This window comes from Arachis hypogaea, chromosome 7 (assembly GCF_003086295.3).
Source record: "Arachis hypogaea cultivar Tifrunner chromosome 7, arahy.Tifrunner.gnm2.J5K5, whole genome shotgun sequence".
NCBI classification, from domain to species: domain Eukaryota; kingdom Viridiplantae; phylum Streptophyta; class Magnoliopsida; order Fabales; family Fabaceae; genus Arachis; species Arachis hypogaea.
Genome location: NC_092042.1, coordinates 2,244,213 through 2,261,289, shown reverse-complemented (window position 1 = coordinate 2,261,289; position 17,077 = coordinate 2,244,213). Strand labels below are relative to the sequence as shown.

General features: G+C 33.2%; 4 protein-coding genes across 4 annotated transcripts; 1 reads left to right on the top strand and 3 right to left on the bottom strand.

Annotated features, from left to right (window-relative positions):
- Positions 1-1,295: 1,295 nt before the first annotated feature.
- On the top strand, positions 1,296-5,159 carry LOC112701888 (pirin-like protein). Its single transcript, XM_025752678.3, has 6 exons — positions 1,296-1,648; positions 1,760-1,809; positions 1,943-1,981; positions 2,108-2,136; positions 2,891-3,057; positions 4,350-5,159. Exons 1-6 carry the CDS (start codon positions 1,524-1,526, stop codon positions 4,852-4,854), a joined length of 915 nt encoding a protein of 304 aa, XP_025608463.1. The 5' UTR covers positions 1,296-1,523; the 3' UTR covers positions 4,855-5,159.
- Positions 5,160-5,547: 388 nt separating this feature from the next.
- Positions 5,548-7,351, bottom strand: LOC112701889 (tubulin-folding cofactor A). The gene is made up of 4 exons (XM_025752679.3): positions 7,204-7,351; positions 6,744-6,915; positions 6,452-6,538; positions 5,548-5,827 (listed from the first exon to the last, which is right to left on the bottom strand). The coding sequence occupies exons 2-4, from the start codon at positions 6,894-6,896 to the stop codon at positions 5,726-5,728; spliced, it is 342 nt and encodes a 113-aa protein (XP_025608464.1). The 5' UTR covers positions 6,897-6,915; positions 7,204-7,351; the 3' UTR covers positions 5,548-5,725.
- A 1,216-nt stretch (positions 7,352-8,567) lies between these two features.
- On the bottom strand, positions 8,568-10,737 carry LOC112701887 (chloroplastic import inner membrane translocase subunit TIM22-2). Its single transcript, XM_025752677.3, has 5 exons — positions 10,427-10,737; positions 9,982-10,046; positions 9,748-9,820; positions 9,607-9,660; positions 8,568-9,077 (listed from the first exon to the last, which is right to left on the bottom strand). The coding sequence occupies exons 1-5, from the start codon at positions 10,626-10,628 to the stop codon at positions 8,827-8,829; spliced, it is 645 nt and encodes a 214-aa protein (XP_025608462.1). The 5' UTR covers positions 10,629-10,737; the 3' UTR covers positions 8,568-8,826.
- A 602-nt stretch (positions 10,738-11,339) lies between these two features.
- On the bottom strand, positions 11,340-17,062 carry LOC112701885 (kinesin-like protein KIN-12F). The gene is made up of 16 exons (XM_025752676.3): positions 16,648-17,062; positions 16,364-16,501; positions 16,151-16,234; positions 15,905-16,030; positions 15,755-15,814; positions 15,596-15,649; positions 15,392-15,484; positions 15,211-15,306; positions 14,764-14,912; positions 14,512-14,661; positions 14,291-14,420; positions 13,232-14,200; positions 13,048-13,146; positions 12,854-12,967; positions 11,981-12,766; positions 11,340-11,800 (listed from the first exon to the last, which is right to left on the bottom strand). Exons 1-16 carry the CDS (start codon positions 16,948-16,950, stop codon positions 11,555-11,557), a joined length of 3,597 nt encoding a protein of 1,198 aa, XP_025608461.1. The 5' UTR covers positions 16,951-17,062; the 3' UTR covers positions 11,340-11,554.
- Positions 17,063-17,077: the final 15 nt, after the last annotated feature.

Below are 17,077 nucleotides of genomic sequence, written 5' to 3'. Positions count from 1 at the left end.
TTAGATGATAGTATAAAATTTATACGGCATAATAATAATAATAATAATAATTAATAATTGGGATAAATACTAGAAATGATGTAATAATAATAATAATAATAATGATAATAATAATAATAATAATAATAATTAATAATTCGGATAAATACTAGAAATGATGTCAAATTCTCAATAATATTGTGTTTTACTAAGAAAATGGAGTCCTTAATTAATCTCCTTGGACACAATTATCTAGTACAAATTTTCGTTCTCTCTTTCTCTTTGTCTCCATGTGTTAGTCCCATATGCCATTAAGCTTCTGATTCACGAAAAGCATTTTAATACCAAAATTCTAAATTTGAACAGAATGAAAAAGTGAGAGAGGGTTGTTAAAACAAGTCACAAGTCAAGAGAGTTTTATTTTTTTATTTGTTTTTTATTTTTTGGGATTACGAAACGTGCATGCCAAATGATGTATAGCCATAAGTTCAACCAAGATTAAAGATATTTTATTAGTTTAGTTTGTTAACTTTTATGTTCAGGTTAATTTATATAAAGTAAACTGTTGTACACGGATAATTAATAAGGTCTTATTTTTACATGGCTGCTACTATAATAAATTAATAACTAATGCAATCTGTTTATTAATATACTTTTTTATAAATTAAATATACGCAATATTTATAAATACGAAATTAGTTAAGATAATAAATTTTTTATATTCTAATAAAAATTCTTTCGTTCAAGTTTTAAAATAATAAAATATATTTTTTTAAAAAATATTATATACCAAATTGGATAGATAATAATCTAAATAGTTTTATATTAAAAGTGAATGAAAATTAACTTTTTCATCGAATATGTGATTTTCAGTTGAATTTTAAATTATACATGCCTAACCAAATTTAAATCCATCAAATATTAGACAAATTATTAATTTTTATTTACTTTGATCTAGTATATATTTAAATCTTTGAATATATTTAAAAAAATACTGTAAGAAAAAATTACAATTTATCTAAATAAATATGGCAATTTTTTTCTTTCGAAAATTGCATGTGTGGGTAAACACTTAAAAAAGTCTTTATTACTTAGATAAATCTCTAACCTATCAAAAAAATTCCCAAGTTTGAATGGAATAATAATATAACCAAATTCAATATGACATGTAAAGTAGGGAAATAAAAAGATTATGAATGTTCTGAATTAATAATTATTGTGAGCCACACATACATCATAAGTGCGTTATGCTTACGTCATGCAAAAACCACTCTAATTTTCATGTATATATATGTGGGTCTTATTTGGCAACCAACAAAAACACACACATAAAAACCTACGTTTTGGTTTTAATTTAATTTGAGTTTGACTTTCCAAATAGTGAATCTCTCTCTCTCTAATCTCTATATATACTTCAAACCTTCTTTGTCTTTCTCCTCATATATTTTTTTCTTCTTTATTTCAAATATCTTATACCAAATACCATACAACGTATTTATTTTTTATTATAAAGTTCTTTGCATTGCAGCTTTTGATCACAAAACATGACACAACAAGAGTTTGTTAATAACAATTATAAAATCAAAGAGCCTCGTCTTGTGGCAAGAAAATTCTTGGCTAAACCTCAACATGAAGGTGTTGGAGCTGTTGTTAGAAGAAGCATTGGAAGGTAAGAATATCAATAATACTTTTTATGTTTTTCATGAAAATTTGGAACACATTTTAAGTTTGAGTAATTTGGACTAATTGCTTATCTGGGTTTTAATTTTTGTTGGTTCAGATTTGAGCTCAAGTACTTTGATCCTTTCCTTGTATTGGATGAATTCTCAGGTGATGATGATGATGATGATCAATCAGATATAATTAAATAAGTTCTTTAATTTGATTTTTTTTTTTATTATTGATGATCAATTAATCATTGTTCTGTTTTCTAAAGAATGTGAAAATCTTTGAAATGTTTCAGTCACTGCTCCTGCTGGTTTTCCAGATCATCCACACAGAGGTTTGTATCAATTAGATTTTATCATGTGTCATTAAAAAAAATTAATTTGTTCTTTCAGAAAAATCTTAATTTCTTCTTCTTATATTCTGACTCCATTTTCCTTTGTGGGGTGTTTTCTTTTTACAGGCTTTGAGACTGTCACATACATGTTACAGGTTGGAGAAAATTTTGAATTATTCATTTAGTTTTCTTCCTTCAATGCTGCTTGATTATAAAAATACGATTATGTTACGAGTACATTAAAATTAGCCGCCAAAGTCAGTTACCAGTATAAAATACATGTTAAGATATAAATACACATTGAAAATAAATTAAACCACACATATATTTATATAAATATATTGGTAGCTGATTTTAGAGACTAATTTTAGTGTACCAATAAAAATGTTACATTTAAAAATCAATATATTCAGATATATTATTTATACATTTAATTTTTAAGTATCTCACCTTGCCCAAATTAATTATCATTTTGAAACGTATTAACACAAAGTCAATTGCATAAGATAATGGCCATTATAGATTTAGATCAACATAATTTCAAGGTTTGAAATATATATAAGTGATTAAGTATATTAATGATTCATTAATATGAAATTAACCATTTTAGTTAGTGCCCTCCAGAACAAAATCATCAAAGACTCTCTTATTTTCACCAATGGTTACAAGTCACATAAACATGAAATGACAAGAGTGACCCCACTTATTAGATATCATGTTTTATTTAAATATTTTTGTTCTAAATTCCCAACCACCATTCTTGAGTGCACCTAAAGTTATAGGGTGTGTAAATGCTACATTGGTTCACACATGCTTGTGAAGTTGTGCTATAAACCTCACCTAATTAATACCTATAGAAATTGTGTTAATTAATTTGTGTACATTATTATTATTATTTATTTAATTCAGGGAGCTGTAACACATGAAGATTTTGAAGGGCATAAAGGAACAATTGAAGCTGGTGATTTGCAATGGATGACTGCAGGGAGAGGAATAGTTCATTCAGAAATGCCTGCTTCTCAAGGAACTCAAAAGGGTCTTCAGCTATGGATCAATCTTGCTTCACAAAACAAAATGTAAGTTCACTATACCTTAAATTTGGTTTATTATACAATAACATATAAATTTAATTTTAATACACTATTAATATAAAATAATTTTATATGTGTATTTAATTATGTAAATATTAGATTAATAAAAATAATTATTTTTTATATCGATTGTATAAATAATCATATAAAAAAACGACTGTAATTGAATAATGTCAGTGAATCGAAATTGAACTCTTAAATATATTATCTAAGTAAGTCATGTAAAATAATTAACTACTACTTAATAGTTTAGTGCATAATTCTAAATTGAATTATTTTGGTTACAACCTAATATTGTGTATCTTAAATATGAACCCTACCTACTCCATCTTTAGCAATATTTTGAACTTTCAATATATATATTTTTATATAAAAATCTAAATCTAAACGAAGGGTATACATCAGGTAGTTATTATGGGCTTTTTATTTTTACTTTTTCTGAAATAGTACCTTATTAGCCTTGGTCCCATGGAATTAATAGATGACGTATTTTATGCGTCACCTTGATGATCATCATTTTGTTTGGATAATGCTTTACCATCAAATATGAATAAGGCAAAAAGGGGATTCCCACTCTCTCCTTGGAAAGTCAAATTTTATTCTAAACTTATTTATTTGTTTGTTTTTTTGGGGGAGTCAATATATGCCTTATTCCTCTATGACATGCTTTGCTTTATCTATCTCATGATTCTTCATCATCATGGACCATTTTCCTACAAGTGCTTTTTTGCATAGAGCACCAAATTATGCAAGTTTACCCAATGGCCAGCATAAGCCATAAATATTAAATAATGTGCCTCTCACTCATAAGAGATATGGAATATGGAACTTCAAATCTATGTGGTTTAGAGTCGCCCTAATATAATATAACATAATAAACTCAGGTGTTTTTGTTTTTTTCATTAATGTCTAGGAAGTAGTGCTTGTTATGCTTTAAGAGTTGAATTTGATTATTATGCATTGTAATCTAATCAATATTGTATTTGTAGGAGATTTGAGAATTTTTTATCCAAAAAAAACTATATGCACAAAAAAAATTAATTACTATATATTTGTGTATAAATAAATGTGTTATTTAACTCATTTTTAATATGTATTTTTGTATTTCAATATGTATTCTGTATGGATAACTGATTTGATATTTGATTCTTTTTTGTACATGTAACATGATTGTTATTTATCTACCTTTAATTTACAGATGAATTGAATAACTATTTCTAATTTGAAATCTAATTAAACTTTTGGTTTTTTATCTTTCTTTGTTATGCTAATCTTAGGGTTGAACCAAGGTATCAAGAAATATTAAGCAAGGACATAGCAGAAGCTATGAAAGATGGTGTGAAGGTTAGAGTAATAGCAGGGGAAGCACTTGGTACAAAGTCTCCAATCTACACAAGAACACCAACAATGTACTTGGACTTCATTCTCAAACCTGGTTCACACTTGCAACAACCTATACCAAAATCTTGGAATGCTTTTGTGTATGTTTTGGAAGGAGAGGGTATTTTTGGAAACCAAAAGTCTCAACCTATAAGCTCACACCACATTCTTCTTCTTGGTTATGGTGATGGATTAGAGGCATGGAACAAATCTTCTAAGCAACTTAGGTTCATTCTTGTTGGAGGTGAACCACTAGGTGAACCTGTGGTTCAATTTGGGCCATTTGTTATGAACACTCAAGAAGAAATTGACCAAACCATTGATGATTTTGAGAACTATGCTAATGGATTTGAGAAAGCAAGGCACTGGAGGTCTCAAAGTGCACTTAGCCTTGACTATTGAGGGTTTGACTTTTGACTTTTATCTTTTTTGGGTTGTTTTATATCTCACATTCCAGCTAGTTGATGTTGAAAGAAGCAAGGAAAAACAACTTAGTTCAGTTCTTTGCAATGTAAATTGGAATTTATGAATAGATGAAGAATCAAATCCATTTTACTTTTGGCTATGCCCTAATATATTTTATGTAAGGTATGATCACAAAATATTAAGAGTTATTTTCTCATTTGTAGTAATAATATATTGACAAATCATTATTCTTCCTTTCAAGGATGAAATGAATGAAACCTTGACCTATCAGTTAGCTATTACTATTAAGAGTTTTAAAATTATTGATTAGTCCATAAAAGTTTGTAAGAGAATAAGATTTCTATATAGTTGACATCTATGAGATGCTACATGAACTCAAACAAAGCAATGCTCCATATGAAGGACAAGAGCATTGAATCACCAACCATGTGCATCTTTTGCTATTATATCTATTAATCATAAGGTTGGCTCAATAATTGGTGGTACCAACCACAAGATTCATCATTCAATAAATTATCATAAACAAGTATGAGGTTAATGACTATAGGCTTATTATTATTTTGGTTAAAAGCCGTATATATTAGCATATGATTTGGTAGCTGATTTTTTATGTAAATGTAACATGATTGATTGAAAAAACACTTGGAAAATGATATATGGTTATGAGGCTTATAGAAGATGTCATATTCATTCATTTTCAAATGTTTAACAGCACATAACTAGAGAAGATTAAATCTTGTTAAACAAGTTTCATAACCTATCCCCATGTACGGTTGTTTCTGTGAGATGGAAGCTATGTAATACAAGCTCAATTTCTACCATCAAAAGCAGTGGTTAAACTACCTAGCTAAGCTTCAGTAGTTCCAACTACTTTCTCAACTTCAGCAATGGTGTTTCGAGCATCATCAATTTCAGGACCTTCCTTCTCATTTGATTCCTCTAGCTCAGCCTGAAAGAGGACATAAAAATGGCCCACATGCCATGAATCAGAAGCATAACATATAGACTCAATTTCAAGCATATGCGCAACTTGGACTTGCTATTTGAAAACAGAGAAAACAAAACAAAAATATAGATCAAACATAATGAAGAAAGAAGTACAAATGATTTCAAACAAATAAATGAACCTTCATTGGCTTGCTTAAGAGAACAAAAGTAATTGCACAATAGATTTCTCTTTAGTTGTCAACTTCTATATTTCAGTTTAATACATTTTGGAAAAGATTTTTAGTTATCAAATTTTTTAGAAGAGTACCCAATCAAAGCAGTGCCTCAATCCTCCACTAATAAAATAAATAAGTTGTTTATCACATTGAGATTATGATTAGATGAAGAAAAATGAAGGACACACAGGAACTTGCAGGAATCAAATCAATAAATGCCACACTGATCAACTCAAAGATAACCCAACTCATAACATCATTAATGGGTACCAATACCATCATCCATTGGAAACAAAAATCCAAGGCATGAAATGCAAAGCATGTAAAATGTTTGCAACATGAGAAAACAGCACAAAACTAAGGCATAAGTTAATAACCATGGAAAAAGAAAACAAGAAAATGTACATTACCAATGCTCCTTTTAAATCTGCGAGTGCTGCCTCAAGGCGCTTGTGGCAATCAGGAATCATCATCCTAGACTCAGCCAGCACATTTTCCTGTCCAAAATATCAAGTCAACAAACAAAACTTGCAATCATTATTCACCATATCATCACTGACCTTAGTGATTTCCCAAAAACAATTAAGGAGGTAAATCCACACCCTACTAAGATGCACAATTTAAAAACTTCAATCTAATAATAACTATATTTAAAAACAATCACATATTATTTTTGCATAAATAGATAAATTGAAATTAGACCTGCTGCTTGAGATCATAAGGGTCAGCACCCTTCTCCTTCATGTCAGCAGTTTTTGCAGTTTCTCTCTCAACTTCCTTCTCATAAGAATGCAGCTCCTTAACTATGCGTTTGCAAGTACTTGTCTTTATCTTTAGATTCCTCAAAGTAGCCATTGGATCCTGATCCTGCAACCTAAAAAGAAAAAAAAAAAACAATTTTTTTGTCCCCAGATTAAAAACCATCAGCTTTCACCTAACTACTAAAGCTAAGTTGATTCCAAATCAAATTCAATAAAAGCAAAAAATCGCAATGCAATATTATACTCCGTTTTCAGTAAGTTCAAACGCGCAAGCTGTATTTCCAGTTCCAAAAATAAAAATAAAAAATAAAAACCGAAGAGTCAAAAAATAGCTCCAATGCTTGAGATCTAATATGATAATGACATGACGAGAAGAAAGCAAAGGTAGTAACTTAACTTACCAACGAGTAAGAAAAATTGAATTTAGGTGGAGATTCAGAGCGAGACTGAAATAGAGACGGTAACTGCTTTACTCGATGAACACTGAAAACCGAACCTTTGCAGTTTCCTCTGCACTCTCACTGAAACGCACCGTTTAGTTTGCTTTTTATTTTTTGTTGCTACACTTTGTTTTTTATTTCTTTATGTTGGGCCTTTCGGGCCTGTAAACATAACAATAACTTTTTTATTTGATTGCGATCCCATTTTTAGCTTAATTTTGGAGTTTCCACGTTATTCAAAAAAAAAAAAAGAGAGTAGAGTTTTAGTTAATTTTTAAACACTAATTTTATAGTTTTTACTCTTTACAACCAGTATGTATTTAACGTCCGTTAGAAAACTCATATGATGGAACTACATTGACTGCTTATAAGATCATGTGTCTTCTAACACTAATTTTGTAACCCCATTATATGAGAATAATGAGATGAGATGAGATATATATTGTAATACTAAAAAGATATTTAATAGTTTGAGTATATACAGCATATGTAAATTCCTGTATTGATCGACAATTTTCTGAGAGATTGAATGAAAACTCCCTATGATTAGCCAACTAAGCATATTTAGTTTAACATCGAAGAAGTGGCGTTTAATTTTATCCAAATTCAACATTCTTTTATTTGCCCTATTAAATGTATATAATTTGTCGTGATCCCAGACATGAGACAACAATTTCGGGGCGGTGCATTTTTATTACATTCTTTTAGCATTTGGCTTGTTGTAATATGTGAATTTGATGCTTAGGATAGGGTATCCACCTGCAACACTAAAAGACTTGATTAAGATAATAATCACTTGGCAAAGATGAGTTTATACTTTAGAGTTAGAAGCAAGAGTTTAACTAAATGTATAAATTTAATTGAGTTGTTACACTCATTTGTTTCGATATGCCACGTGCATGAATCTGTTACACACCCTGATTCAATAGAAACTTCTAATTCTGACCCTAAAGCAGAAAATATTCAGCCACTACTCTTTTATTATAGGAGGAGGAATAGAATTGAGGGCAAATGGAAAGAAGTGACAATGGGGATAATTTCGTAACTAACTACCTGCATGTCGCAGAGGGTGAGGGTCGTGCACTCGTGCGCAAGAGGCAGAGGTGATCTCACATGATTTGGAGAGAGTAGGAAGGGAATATAAAGAGCAGTAGAGTGGAGGGAAGGAAAGGAAATTAGTGAGAATTAAGAATAGGCTTAGGAGGGAGGCTGACTCTCTATTTCAGCCATTGTATTTCTTTTCATCACTTGCAGGGTAGATCATTCTAGTCTACTCCTCTTTCCATCTATATTCTGTTTTTCTGAATTTTCATTGCAGATACCGGTTGTTACAGAATCACAGCTGAATCATTCATCATATATTATGCTCTCCAAGATACTCTACCAACAAGGTACAAGATAGAGTGTAATATTTCAAACTCGGTTAAGTAACATGTAAAGCTCTCGGAACAATGCCTTTCACCCTAAATTTCTGGAAAAAGAAATGCCAATAAAGCTACAAGGCTACAAGAAATCTAATACAAAAACGAAGGTAGGGCCATATCTAATCTACACAATGCTAGAAAAGTATGATACCCTGATTTCTTATTGCCAAGTACCATGAGCTCCCTTGCTGCGCTTCTTCAGTGACTCGCAGAAAAAGGAAAAAGCACCTTTCATTTCATCTGGAAGAGGGAACTGAAGGGGGAGTATGAGGGGTGGGCGTGTATTGTGTTGCAAACTTGTTTTCCGGGAGATTGGAACCGCAAGTGCTGGTTGCTGCTTGTTTAGCCCTTCCATAATAAAAGAAAATGCCCCAAAAGTGAGGCAGCTCTGCAAGAGAGCTTGTGGCGCACCTGGAGAAAAGTAGAATATGAATCCTAAAAAGAGAGAGAGCAGAGAACAAAATTTATATTTCTCTTTCATTAAGGAATCAAGGAGCGAAATTTCTGAATTTTTTCAATCTATTCCAACGGATTGGAACATCAAAAGCTCATCTTTCCAGTGAAAAATAGCATTCTTAAAGCAATTGTTACCAAAACCCTTTAAATAGTACAACAGCGTATGTATTGAATTTTAAGCCATAACAATATCAATGATCTGAAAAGGCATACAAAGTTTCTTGTTTGTTTTACACTTCTTTTTTCCTTTTTATCATGAAGGCGATTCAACAATACATCCACAAAAATCTCTCCAACTATGGACAAAATACTTTGAGCATATTATGCATTTTTTGCTATGAGATCTAAAAAGTGAAATATACAATACATAAGTTGATGAGAAGGATTACAATGTTGTCATGCCCTTTATATACAATTCCAATTAGTCAAATAATGTGGGACTCAACTAACAGTAAATCCAAATAAAGGGAGAAAAAAATGATACCTGGAAAGCTTAGTGCAAGGCCAGTACAACATCCAGCTACTCCAGCATTAATAACTGCAGATATGAAGTTTAAAGTAATCAGAAGAAGAAGATTAGCAACGCGAGAGTGCCATTTACAGCTGAAAAAGTTCCCACTCATACCATCATCCTTTCCTCGAAGTCTTTTCAAGATGCAAACAACCAAACTATGAACTCCAGACAAAACAGCAAACGTCTAACAACACAATAGAAAATAATGTACATTTATCAGCCAAATTGAACAATTAAGAAAACACAAGACACAAACATGAACTAAGTAAGGCATCAAAAAAAGAAAAATTAACGAAATAAATAAACAAATATAAGACGAAGGCATTGATGATATCTGAAATATACCTTAGCATAAGACCCTGCTTCTACAAAGGATCCTTTAAAACCTTTCTTCTTAAACAAACCAGCACCTGAAACGCACCCACGAAAAAGCACCATTCAGCAAGATCATAAAAAAATGACATTCCATTTGAACTGTCAGATTGTCCATTTCCTCAAAGGAAATCACTATATTTCAGCACAAAACCAACATAATATTGAATAAACCCTAACAAAACTCATCGCCTTGTACTCAATTACACTATACAAACCAAGAATCAACCAAGAAATCAACAATCAATAATAATAATAACAATTGCTACTTTGCTAGCATCACTAATACTGAATCTACAACTAAAGCTAACAATATAATCATCATAAACGCAATCCGAAATAATGTTTAGGTAAAAAAAAAAAAGGCATAATTAAGTGTGATTGTGATAAGGAGGAGTGAGAGAGAAGGAGAAGGAACCGTATCCGAAAACGGAGCCCATAAAAGCACCGCCGGCGGAGTCTCCGACAAAGCGGAGGAGACAAACGGCGGGGGCAGCAGGGACAAGTGCGTCGGAACGGTTGGGAATGGATACAGTATTGGAAGGCTGAGGCTGAATCGGAATCTGTGGCTGAGTGGTGGCGTCGCCGGAATCGGCCCTCGGAGGATCCGCCGTCGCCATGGACGAAAGCGTAAAGGCGGTCGTCGAATTCGGAGCGCTACGCTCTTGGGGGCTTCGTTATTCTTCTCCTTATCAATTTTATTACGGTGTTATCTCATTTGAGAAAGTTAAGTTTTGGATAAAACGACGCCGTTTATTTAGTTCGCGTGGTTTTACAGTTTTACCCATCAACAATATGTCTCACCCAGCTCTCACTTTTTTGCAGGCCCAACCCAAAATATAATAAAGGACAAAATATACTTTTTTTCCCCTTAAAACTTGTTAAAATTTTTAAAAGTAGTTCTAAATTTTATTTTGTTTTAATTTTGTCCTAACAATTTTTTATTTATATAAAATATATTTTTGTCAGCTAAGTTTTTAAAAAATTTAGCATCAATTCAACAATAATTTTCATAAAAATAACGTTTAGTTTCAATTTTCTAACACAAGTAAATTAGATATCATTGTTAGATTGGTCCTAAACTTTTTGAAAATATGCAAATCAAAAACTTTTGAGACAAAATTAAAATAAAATAAAATTTATGAATATTTTTAAAATTGTTGATTAACTTTAGTGACAAAAAATATATTTTATCCTAAAATAAATGAGGCAAAAAGCTTGAGTGCCTAAAAAGAAATGATTGGGCGTTATAAACAAAAACTACTAAAGTTTGTACAAGCTATTTTGATGAATTTCTATGAAAAGGAAATTAATTCATTTAATAATTCTTCCATCCTTGAATGAAGTATTGGATTTATATGGTATGTGAATCTCACATATCATTCAATAAAACGAACACAAATGTCATAGATTAAAATTTGGTAGTGTCAATAAGAATCATAGATTAAAAAAGAATACAAAGAATTGAATTGAAATAAATGATTCAGTTGCTTTGATCCGAGCAGGATCTGAGTCAGCTATGAAGAAATTTATCAAATTGAAAGAACTAATAATGATGCTCTTGATAGATTGCTCCAAATTCTGTTCTCCATTCTTGATCATCATCTGCATTGTTATTGTTATGCTGCACATCAGAGTCCTCTCTGTACAGGGGTTTGAGTGCAGATTCTGGTAATTTGCTATCTGCAAGGTACTGCTTCATGGTAATCATCTCCATCTTGTGCTTTCTTTTCAGCTTCTCCATCTGTTTCTTTAGTTTCTCATTGTCTTGTTGCAGTTTCGCAAAATTCTCCTGCATTAACAAATTATGAAGAATCAACAACCATTTCTTGTAAATCACAATTTATATTCTTAAATTACTTGTCCAAAATGGAAATCATCATGTGAAACGATTCCAAAAGTCCTATGCTATGTTGTGTTCATATCCTTAAATTACTTATCCTATGCTATGTAGTGTTCATATTATTCTTACCTCGGCAATAGAGGCTGCATGCTCGGCTTCTCTGAGTCTAACAAGTAGTTCTCCAGCTGCATGAACAGCTTCTGCAGTGTCTCGAAGTTGAATCTTGAGACTCATATTCTCCTTTTTCAAGAATTTAGCTTCCCTTTCTCGCTCCACCCTCAATGCAGAAAGTTCTGCTGCAAGAGACTTGGCGAAGCGAGCATGACCCTTCTTTCCAGCCTTTGCTGCAGCCTTCTTCACCTCGGCTATGCCTTCCATTATAGCATTGTGCTTTGCAACCAAATCATTATATTTCTCTTGTAGCTCAACATAATGTTCCAGCATTCTAGCATGTCCAAGAACTGATCTTTTTAGCACATCATCCAATTCTTCGGTACACTTCTTCTCTAACCTCAGTTCCAACTCCGCTCTCTCTGCTCGCTGCCGGTTCTTCTCTAGATCAACTCTCAGCTCATCAGTAAGACAAATCCATTCACTTTCCATTTCGGTCCATCTTTCTCTTTCCTTCTCCAGCTCTTCACCACCACTACCTTGAGAAAGTATGCCACTTTTTCGCAGTTGAATAGATCTCAATGAAGATCTCAGTTTGTCGGTGGACCTTTTAACTGCTATGTCACTACCTAATTGCAGCTTGCTTCTTAAGCTGTGGATTTCCCTTAGAAGTTCTTCTTTCTCATTAGCATCAAAAGAGCTGTCTCTTTGAGTTAATTCTTCCTGGACTTGAACTTCTTTGATTTCACATTTTTCCTCCAAAATTTCTGGTAAATTGATGTCTGGGGAAGTGCTCCTTGGAAGCTACAAACAAGATGAACAAATGTAAATCAAAAAGGTTCTTGAAATGGATTTATCCAACTTTATATTGTGACAAGACTACTAGTATACCTCGTCTTCACCTCCGAGCGAGTTATAATCTTCTTCCTTTCCTATCTCCTTGATGCTATCTTGACCATTCACAATAATGGAGTTCAATCCTTTTTCTCCTCTCAATTTCTCAACCTGAAAATATTCCAATTATCAGTGATGTAAACTCAAAAGGACATAAATAATTATTCGGTAAGGGTCAATTATCCAGATACCAATTGATTTAGTTCCTCAATCCTAGCTGCTTGCTCCTTGCAAACATTCTCTAGCTCCTTCTCCCTCATAGTGGCTTTTGCCATTGCATTTTCCAGATCCTTGAAAGAAAAGGAAATAAAGATAAGTGAGCTCAAAAGACTACTAATTGAAGAACATTCTGAAAGTATTAAAGTCCAGACATACATTTTGAACTTTGTCTGCTTCAACTTTGTCAATATGTGCTTCCTTGGACTCTACATCGGATATTTTCCTACGGCAAGATTCACAAAGCAAATTTGTAGACCCTTCATCAATAGAAAACCTCTTACCCTTATCAATTTCTTGACAAGGGGTTAAACACCCAAAAGAGAATGAAGCTGAAGATTTGTTTAGTGCGGAATTTCGCTGGTGAGAGTCAATTATCTGTAGTCCCCTCTGAAGGCTTGCCGCCAAGGACTCCGTTGGGCCTGGTAAAACCTTGCTTGAACGTAGTGAGGATCGGATATGCTCATCCTCTTTAAATGATTGTCTTAACACATCACTACTGGATCTCAAATTCTCCTCTGCTACCTTGTTCCAACTACCAAGACAACTTGATGAAAACGCCACACTCTTCCTATGAGTATTCCTTATTTTTGGGGACTCAGACAACTGTGGTTCTGTGAGTATTGGAGATCGATGGCTTGAACTAACAGAAATGCTATCTCTGAATGAAGATCTAATTGACCTTGATGTGTTAGTTGAGCACATGTCATCTACCGAGGCATACAAGGTATCAACCGAAGCCACAACACTGTCCTCCTTACAAAGCTTACTCAATCCTTCTCCAGAACATACTTCATCTTTTTCATGTTCGTCGCCACTGATCATATCAGTATCATAATTTTCCTCACCAGAATAATACTGGACACAATCTTCACTGGCAGATATATCTTTAGGATTCGCTTCACATGAACTATAAAATTCATCAATCTGGCAGCGTAATTGCCTTACATCCTCCTCATCCACGGTTACCTCCTCCTTGGGTTCATTATCAATGTGAGATAGGAGAAGAGAGCGGTTTAAACTGATTCTCAACTGGTTAAGGCTTTCCCTCACATTATGTTCTTGGAAATATCCATTTTTACTCTCTACTGAGCTATGAATGTCAATCTTTGCTCTAATGAGTTCTTCCTGCACCAAAAGAAAACGCATAATTCTCAGATATACAGTTTAATCCTCCAAGAACTATATCTAGTAACAAGTCTTGGACACGAATTATACCTTCAGCTGCCGGATTTGATCACTCAAGTCATTAACATCATCCTCCTTTATTTCATTGATAACTGGCTGATTTATTATGGACCTTACTCGCTGTCCAAATCTGAGTGTTCGCAGTGTCTCAGCATTATTCCTACAAGTATCATGAGAGAAATATGATTGCCATTGTTTACATTTGTTAGGTCGTCAGATGAGTAAAAGCGCTCTTCGGTCCAGGTACATACTTGTTATCAGGAGAGATTGAACAGATAACTGAGAGTTTGGCATTTCCACCAAGAGACTCTTGCAGTAAGCGCGTTAAACAGGAATTCCTGCTTGGAATTTCTTTGGCTTTTCCGGAGCATGTTCCTTTAGTTAGAGCATCTACTACATGCCTACACCAGTGAAATATTGAACATTGTTTCTTTAATAAGCTAACAGAAATATAATTCAGACAAAATCTGGTGATAGGATGATAGCATGGCATAGCATCTTACCCAAGCTGAGATAAGGACTTTTTTACATTTTTGCTTTCCCTTAAACATTTTTTGCCTGCATCATTGAGTTTGTTCCTGTCCAATCCAGCAAGATCAATAAGGCTAATTCTGCTAGTTTTTGAACTACTGAAACCATTCGATGATACTCCCTGCAAAGTAAGTTGATGAAACTTGTTGAAATTATGAGCAGATGAATAATATGAAATTGACATTGATTTGATGTGATACACAAGAATACTCTATTCCGAAACTTAAATAGGACAATATTGTGGAGGTTTCTTCTAAATTCTAATAGATCATCTATCGCAATTTATGATAATATATGATGAAACTAAGACATTATGATTTCACATATAATGTTACAAAAATCATATGCAAAAATTATCTAACAAATAAATAAATAATATGCAATGTCTCTCATGTTAAGTTGAATTTTGATGGCAATACCTTGCACCAAGACTCAATGACAAAAGTGAAAATTATGTGTGATCTAGAGCTCTTAGAATTTAAGCTTGTCGCTCCAACTTTTCTGCTTGAGAGGCCCTGCAACAAACGAAGATCAAATCAGCTCAGATGATAAAAGTATAAATCTCAACAATATTTGCTTCAAAGCTTTCTTAGTCCCTACCTTAATCAAAAGTTGTGTCACTTCATCATAGCTAGTGACATATTCCTCCGTCAGATTCTCTATATACAACGGATTCTTGGAATCATCCTTCATCTGCAATAATTTGAACCAAGCCACAATAAGAATAGAGAGTTAAGTAAAAAAGCGAGTAAAGTAATTTTTTTTTTTTTGAAAATTGTACCACAAAGGATGGTATATGCTTACCACAAGGTTTTGCTGGGCTGGATCAAGTAAATCCCCAATTTGTTCATTATATATCTATTAAAAAAAAATCAAAGTAAGCCAAAAAAATGGAACAAGCCGCTATCATACCATCGAGCAACGACAGCCATTGACACACTAGGAAGTTTTATAAAGAACTACCTCGAGAAAACAACATCGACATTGATAGTTGAATTGTTTCCCCTCCGACGTATGCTGCTCCTAATATGGTAATTCAAGCATACAACAGTCAAAACTACAAAAACATAAAAGTAAAGTTCTAGCATTATCTTTTCGAGGAGTAGTATATACCTTTTCAAGCTCAGAAAACAACATTTGGAAGATCCGAGGAACAATTCCCTTGTGACTTTGGGCTGAAGGCTCCTCAAACATGGCACTAGGAGGACCCCACATTGTATACGTCTTTCCACTTCCAGACTGGTAAAGAAGTTTTGAAAAATCAGAAAACATGAACAACACTCAATACTCCGTCAAAGGTACACTACATTGTCCACTATAATAGGTTAAAACATATTACATCAAACATCAATTACATACCTGGCCATAAGACAAAATGGAAGTGTTGTAACCAGCTAAGGCATTTCTAACCAATGGAACACCCACTGACTGAAAAATATCTTCCTGTATACACAGCAGCTCATAGATGAATCACACTTATCCTCTAAAAGTTTAATTATTATTAGTGATAAATTATTGAAAGATTAAGAGTATAATCACAATATAGAACAGCTAAAAGGTGAAGTGCTTTACCTGGTTGGAGTTTGGATCAAAAACTGAATCGTATATAAACTTCCTATCTCCAACACACAAAGTATCAGAAGAAAGCTTCTTAATCGTCTTATCTCCAAGCCTTCCAATATCATTGGTAGGTCTGATTCGCACTACAACCTGCTCCAAAAACAACACTATAACTAAAATGGGACAAAAATAGAAAGAAGAAATTTTTCTGCATATTCATCTACTGAATTACATACTACAGATTCAATTTTAAGAAATCAAACTAAAAAATTTATTTAAAAACTAATTGAACTTGCCTTCACTGATGGGTCAGATTCAAGTGAGCTCTTAGATTCTGTGGCATCTTTGTGTTGAGAAATTGGGGATTTTGAATGCGCATGTTTGGTTATGGAGGGAAATGAGTGGTTGTGATCGTTGATTTGGATGTTGGGATCAGTAGGGGGAGTGTTTTCGGCATCTGAACTGGGCAATTTAGGGTTTTTAAGGGTTTTGTTGAGTTTGGAAGAGAATGAAGTGGGAAGAAGGTTTTTGAAGGAAGAAGAGGAAATGGTGCCGAAGTAAGGAGCCTCGGCGGTTCCAGCGTTTCTGGTTTGCTTCATGATGATGGGTTTTCGCTGAGGAAGCAAAAGGATTGAGAATCAAACAATGGTGTTGAGGGAGAGAGAGAGAGAGAGAGAGAGAGAGAGAGAGAGAGTTCTGCATTCAAATGTTGAAGGAAGTGTGTTT